The sequence below is a fragment of the Melanotaenia boesemani genome, chromosome 19, assembly GCF_017639745.1.
Source record: "Melanotaenia boesemani isolate fMelBoe1 chromosome 19, fMelBoe1.pri, whole genome shotgun sequence".
Lineage (NCBI taxonomy): Eukaryota > Metazoa > Chordata > Actinopteri > Atheriniformes > Melanotaeniidae > Melanotaenia > Melanotaenia boesemani.
Window position 1 is genome coordinate 17,821,590 of NC_055700.1, and position 6,955 is coordinate 17,828,544.

General features: G+C 38.0%; 1 protein-coding gene across 4 annotated transcripts in view; it reads left to right on the forward strand.

Moving 5' to 3' along the window:
• Positions 1 to 6,460, forward strand: part of LOC121630551 (NMDA receptor synaptonuclear signaling and neuronal migration factor) — a 45,375-nt gene extending 38,915 nt beyond the window's left edge. For all 4 annotated transcript variants that reach the window (XM_041970898.1, XM_041970900.1, XM_041970899.1 and 1 more), the window contains 3 exons: positions 143 to 245; positions 4,541 to 4,616; positions 5,487 to 6,460. In XM_041970898.1, the coding sequence (XP_041826832.1) occupies positions 143 to 245; positions 4,541 to 4,616; positions 5,487 to 5,584 (277 nt within the window). In that variant the 3' untranslated portion in view covers positions 5,585 to 6,460. The remainder of the gene's footprint in view (positions 1 to 142; positions 246 to 4,540; positions 4,617 to 5,486) is intronic.
• The last annotated feature ends 495 nt before the right edge of the window (positions 6,461 to 6,955 follow it).

Consider the following 6,955-nt stretch of genomic DNA (forward strand, 5'->3'; position numbering starts at 1 on the left):
ACTAATTACAGGCTATAAAGTTTTTTTTTTTTTGTATGTTTTTTTTGTGATTCAAAGATGCTCCTTGGGAGCTTGCACGGTTCTCAGTTGTTTTGTTTTCATATGACTGTCCCACATGACTTGAGCTTTTGATGTTCCCCAGATTCTGGAAGCGGCTCAGTCGATTCATGAGCAAGTTAAACCCAGAGCCAAACCTCATCCACATAATGGGATGCTACGTTCTGGGGAACCCCAATGGAGAGAAGGTATTCAGACCCTAATCACAACAAATACACTACCAAACACTGTATTTCTCTTTATATAACAATGTGTAATAAAACAGTCCATATAGTACGAAAAAAGATGTTTCTTCCAGGTTTGAGAAGGAAAGACAATTGTGCTACTGCCAGGAATTTGTATTCTCTCTTAGCCCTGCAGAGGGTGATTATTGTCTTTGCAGAAAGAACTTTTTTATTCTTAAATTATTATTCTAACTTATGTTACTATATTACTTATGTATCTAAAGTTTTTTAAAAAACAACAGGAAACAAATAAACTTAAAAAAAAACCACTTTGAAACAACACAGTTTAAGTAAGAAAAAAAGAATAAACATATGTAAAATAACAGCAAATAGTGAGCTAGAACCTGCTGTATGCATCTGTTAGAATCACTTTCAAGCAGACCTGAAATAAATGTGAAATTTCAATGCTTCTTCTGGATTATTCCGGTCCTTTGATACAGATGCTTGAAATGATGACCTACCAAATGTAATATTTGTAAGATGTACTTTCACAGAAAAATAACTGATTGTTTAGAAGTATGTCTGATTTGATTAAGATTTGCTACTTGATTTGTTGCCCCAGTAAACTGTCTTTTGACTGATAGTGGATTTTCCTATTATAAAGGCAGTCTTAAGCCATGTTTCCACCATCAAGTTTGACTCAGGATTGAAGGGTTTGGTGTCATTTGGTGTGGTAAACCCTGATCTCTGTTGCATTTCCACATCCAATCATACCCTTACCTGTTAAGTGGGTTATAAGCCAGAAAGCAATAGATGCATGAGCCATTTAATTGCATGACATCTTAGCAGTGCAGCACCTTTTTTGAATTATAACAACAAAAAATGCATCACCGAAATCACGGATGAGAATGGCCTTAAAACAACAACAGAAAAACATACTTTATTTAAACATGGCACTTTCTTCTTTTTACCCAGTCGCACAGGAAGTGACAATTATTTTGACCAATCGACATATTGCAGTGAGTCAAGCTCCACCATTAACGGTCAGATTGGTAAGACTGGGACCCCAACAGAAGGGTCCCAAAAAGGATCCCAGTTTTTGCCTTTAACAAAACACAAAAAAATGCGAATGAACCCATCCTGTACTTAGCTAGAGCTGTTAGGGGAAACAGGGCTATGGTGTCCTCAAGTTCATAGTCAGGTTTTTCCCTTCTTTTAACATCTCATTAAACAAAATAAAAAATAGATGGCAAAATAGTGATTAATAATGAGTAATCTGAACTGACAGTTTCCTTCGTTAAAATGCTGGTGATGTATTAGCTTCTGTGCACATTCAACACTTATAAAATATGCAAACAGCCCAGGTGCAAAGATTAGGCTAATCTACTCTAAAGCTCCTGCATAGTGCATGAAATGTCCAATATGTGGATCAAATCTGCACCATCATACAGTACAGTATAGAATTACACACAGCTTTATGTTTATTCATAACATGTTTGAAATCTGAGTTTTCTATACTACATAAACTGATTAGATGCTTGAAATTAGTTTGGCTCTTTCTGCTGCTCAATTTGGTCTCCTCTCTCTTTATTCCTATTTCTCTCTTTGCTGCCCTCTTCTTTCATAAAATGTTCACAGTGTCTGGGTGCTATCTCTGTCTGTCAGATAATCAGTATGCTGTCCACCTAGCTGTCCTGGTATCTCTCTCTCTCTCTTCCTCCACCTGCACAACTATTATTTCACATCTCTTGGTAATGTTACTGAGAAAACGAAACAAGCACAGCACCGAGTGATGATGCGCCTCTTTGTACCTGTTGTGAACAAACAGAAACAAACAGCCACAATACGCGCATACACACTAAAAAGAAATTGAACAAAATCAAAGTATGTGCACACACAAGCTGGCACTCGCATACACAGACACAAACCACTGCCAGCGGTGTTTGTCTGACCCAACTGTCTGTTCCAGGCATGTCTGCCAAACAATGCTTTGTTATATAAAGTGGTTCTCTCCAGGGTTGATGGGCTGTCTGCTGAACAGACTGCACATCAGTGATATGTCCACCCCAAAAGACTTACAAACACAATGTTTTATGAGTATGTGAAGCCAGGATGTCAAAACAGGTCCATTTCTTTGTTTTTAAGGGATTGGATTGATTCCAACATCCTAAATTGATATTTTTGGCTGAGGGATTTCTCTTCTTTAGTCTCTATAACTGTGAAGGTAGAAAATAGAATTGCTGAGAGTTGTGCAAGGTAAGATTTGCCCATTAAAATGACATGTTTATCTAAACAGTATGCTCAGAACTTCTTTTTTTTCAACTCTTAAGACTGTCATGCCACAGAGATGCTGCCCAACAGTAAAAAATAGTTAAACGATCCGATGCCACCCCAGAATTTATACCCATGGATTGTGAAACTACTGCATTTTGGACAAACAGCCAAATCTATGCATTACACATTTTACAGTGAGCCTAAGCTGTGTTACAAACACTAGGCCTGCTTATGACTTACACCCTGCCCATGTTATCCATACTCCGAGCAGAAGTAATAACAGTACCTCAAGAGCAAGTCGATGCTTCCAGATTCTTCACTCCAGACAGCATGTCATAATCCTCAAAAACCACTCAAGCATTAGTACCATATGTTGTAAGAATTTAATACAGACACTGGAATTACAACAGCAAGTGTGTCAAGTCACACATTATACTGTAACCATACCACACTGATACACACAAATGTATTTCATGTTCATATATACTCCATATTTATTTGTGTAATTATAGTAAGAGGCATATATTATTTATTTCTTTATATATATATATATATATATATATATATATATACTGAATATCATATGGTGAATATTAAAATTCACACAGGATCATGTAAACATGATAAAGTAGATCCACTCAATCTGACAGGAATATTAAACCAGCTCCTTCAAAAATGTGATTGTATGATTAAGTAAATCACAAGCAAATATCAAAGGCATGTTGCTTGTTAGCACATCAAAAGCTGATTTGGAAATGTTAATTTGATCTCTGATATTACCTTGTTAATCTTATTTATGGACCATACTTTCATCACTGTTAAGACATAAGTTTGGTTTTAGAAGAGCTCCATTTGAAATGAAAACAAAGGCTGTAAATCTTGAGACGGTCAAAAAGAAAGCGTAACCCAGTTTTTGAATGATGCCAGCCCTCAAGAGATTCTTTAATGTGTTTTGCTTTCATGAGCGCAAAGTCTGCATCTTCTAATGTCTTAGCATCAACAGGCCTTAACAGCTTGAAAGAAGCCACTGAGGAGAGACAGGAAATTACCTAACATGCACCACACTTCTCTTGGATTAGTGATTTGCCTCCAGCATACTCTGCAGTACAGACAAGCCGCCCTGCCTGCATATCCCTCAACGTTTTCTCCTTCGCACCCAACATCAAGCCATCGTCTTTCATCTTTTTCAAAAGACTGCAAACACAGCACAACAAGCACAAGGGACTGTTTTTTTCTTCACCCTTTCCAATTCAACATCATAAAAGGATAAACAAAAGCAGAAATATGTTTGCCCTTTGGCTTCTTGGACATTGTAGATTGTTTATGACACAAAAAAAACGTTTTTAAAAAATTCTAATGAATATGTAGTTATTGTATAAGAAAGCAAAAAGCTTCACAAATTCAAAAACATTTAAATAATAAGTGCAATGATTTTATTGACTTCAGCATAGACCATAGATCAACAGACTGTGATTGGGAAAAGAAATCATCCAACAAACAAAAAATCCAGGATGAACCGTGCCCATGAGATCTCAGGTTAGCAGCAGGGACCAAACCTCCCAGCTCTTCCATCACAGCAGAGACAACATCATAACCTGTGTGCAGTGAAACAGAGGTTCAGAATGGGAACACTGGTCTGTGCTAAGGCTAGAAGCAAATACTGACCTGCCAACTTCCCTCATGGCCAGTCTGCTCTGCAGTAGTTGCTTGCCAAGAACCTAGCCATTGTTTTGTTTACCGTTTTATTTACTGACTACCCTCCAACTAGATTCACTAGAGGTTTGAATTGACTAGATAAAAAAGAAGTGTGGTCTCTAGTCAGCACAACTTATTCGATTTAACACAGACTAGATGCTACAAGGGCAGGACATGTTGATGCTAAGATCAAAAGTACCTTTTACAATATACTCTTCGTGTGAAAGCTGAATGAATTCCTTTGCATTTGTAGTCACAAACTGGATTCATTGTGTGTGCTTTTGTTTTTGTGTGCCACTTCTGAAAGGGAAACAGGATTAATTGGTGTTTGCTTTATCTCGCTCCAACAGCTGTTCCAGAAATTGAAGAATCTGATGAGGCCTTATTCCGTTGAGTTCGAGTCACCGCTGGAGCTGTCTGCACAGGGTGGGTCGGAACAAACATCCATACACCCTTTAACAGGCAGATTACAGAGCCAACACACACACACACACACACACACACAATGATTCATACACACATTTACGCATGTTACCAGTACATCCAGTATGTATATGCACACCATCTGTCCAGCGATGACAACTGAAGGAGGAATTCATAAAAACAGCTGTTCACTTATTTAAGAATCTGATTTATTTATACTGTCACTCTATTTCATTTGGATTTCAAATCTCCTCATTTTCTTCTTGGACTTTTGTTTTTTCCTCTCCCTTTTTTATTTGAGTTGCAAATTTAATCTTTAGATGCTAATTAGTTATGAGATGATTTGTTTTGCAGACCACTCCACATAACTAGTCATTATTTTCACTTTGAATCCTCTCTTCAATCTCCTTTTGAACCGGTACAGTAACATCCCATCTTTGTCTGTCCACTAAAAAACAAAACCCCTCTTTATCTGGTTACGTATGGATTACACATGGGATAGGCACACATCCCTCCAAGGCACACTTGTTATTCCTGCTACTAAGAAAACATCAGACAAAGCACATTTTGTGCAATTGCACCCACTATATTTCTTTAGTTAAATCAGCTACATATTTATTGTTGAACACGGTCATAAATTATGTTTTAGGTCACAATTTCCCACTTCAGTTGAACATCACACTACAGACAGAGAAATCTAGATTCCCTATCACAGTTTTTCTATAAATGACTTGCACACTTTGTAGAAACAAATACACACACTTTTGCTTCATCTAATCTGGATCAGCTTTAATCTCCTTATACATTATTCCCTGAGAAGATTTATAGTCTCTTAACTAATACAGATTTTTCTCATCTCATTTACTACTTAAGGCAAAGAGATGATTGAGATGTACTTCGATTTTCGCCTCTACCGCCTTTGGAAGACTCGCCAACACTCCAAACTCTTGGACTATGAGGATTTTTTGTGACAGACGCCCAGGCAGGGAGTGCAGCGGAGCCCTCCAGTGCAACGAGGACCCTGTTAAAGCTAATCTGCTGATCGAACATTGCTCAACTGTAGTGCTCAGGCTGTCGACTCAACGTAAACAGTCATACCTGCTTTCATCCAGGAGAGGACTAGAGGAGGGGGAAAAGGCAGTAACAGAACAAAGAAGCTGAGGATAAAGAGCTGTGACTCCACTCTTCAAAGACTAACAGAAAAAAGGTGCAAACAGAATACATACAGGAAAAAAAGAGGAAAAAGCCTGACAACCCACATCATAGTCACGAAATCCTTATGCCTTTTGAGTTTCACAGCAAAATCCAGAATTTAAAGAAATACAAATAAAAACAATATCAAATTATATATAAAAAAATATTTTAGTCACACCTCTCTTGTGAGGCCATGCTTTTTGAAGCTGATGTACTTCAGAAAAAATGCCGTAACTCATTCTGTCTTAATGTGGTTCTGTGTTTTGACTGGACCTCTCAGATATTGTCAGACCCCTGAGACATACATGTACATAAATAACCCATGTCTTAATGTGCGTATAGTTCTCATGAATATTAGCATAGCTTTAGTCATGCAAATAATACTCTATATCAGATTAATGATTCATCATTTATTTTTGATGTGCATTGTTGTGCACTTTCATATGGAAATACTTTTTAATAACTCAGGTTTTAGCCATGAAGTTATGAAAATGTTTGTTTATTCTATCATAATATTGTAATATCCAATTCCATTGCTTTGAATGAATGAATGTATTATCTCTTTAGAGATCTGTGTTTGGTTTGAGAAGCTGAACATCATGTCTAATGTGCAAAGAGTGTGTGTTTTTCATGTTAAAAGATAGAAAAGCTGGGGTATTTGTATTTTCTATTACTCTCTTAACAAAACAACTTATCACCATCACCATCATCCTCATATGTCACATGCATCCACATGGCATGACACCCAAGTATGATTCATGATGTCAAGGGATGTAAGAGCCATCCAAATGCTCCTACCTCTCTAGTGTGGGAGCTGCCCTAATGGTCCTTCCTGTTCTCTTGCAAAGAGTTCAGGCCACTTAGCTGGTCTGTGTCAGCAGCGTTGGCTGCTCTTGCTATCTGCCAAACACTCTCCCAGTGGTATCCAAACGAGCTTCCGCCACCTCTCACTCCACTGGGCAGCAATCCAGTACGAGGAACAGAGCTCTGAATTGAAGAGATCTGCAAGACACAGAAGCTTTCAGGAGCTATCTGCCTCCCCCGCCAGATGTCAGCTTGTTAAAATGGCCAGAAATATGCACCAGGTGTGCTGTGCCTACAGACCGTCACACCACCTAAACAGCTTGCACTGTTTCAAACAGATTAGG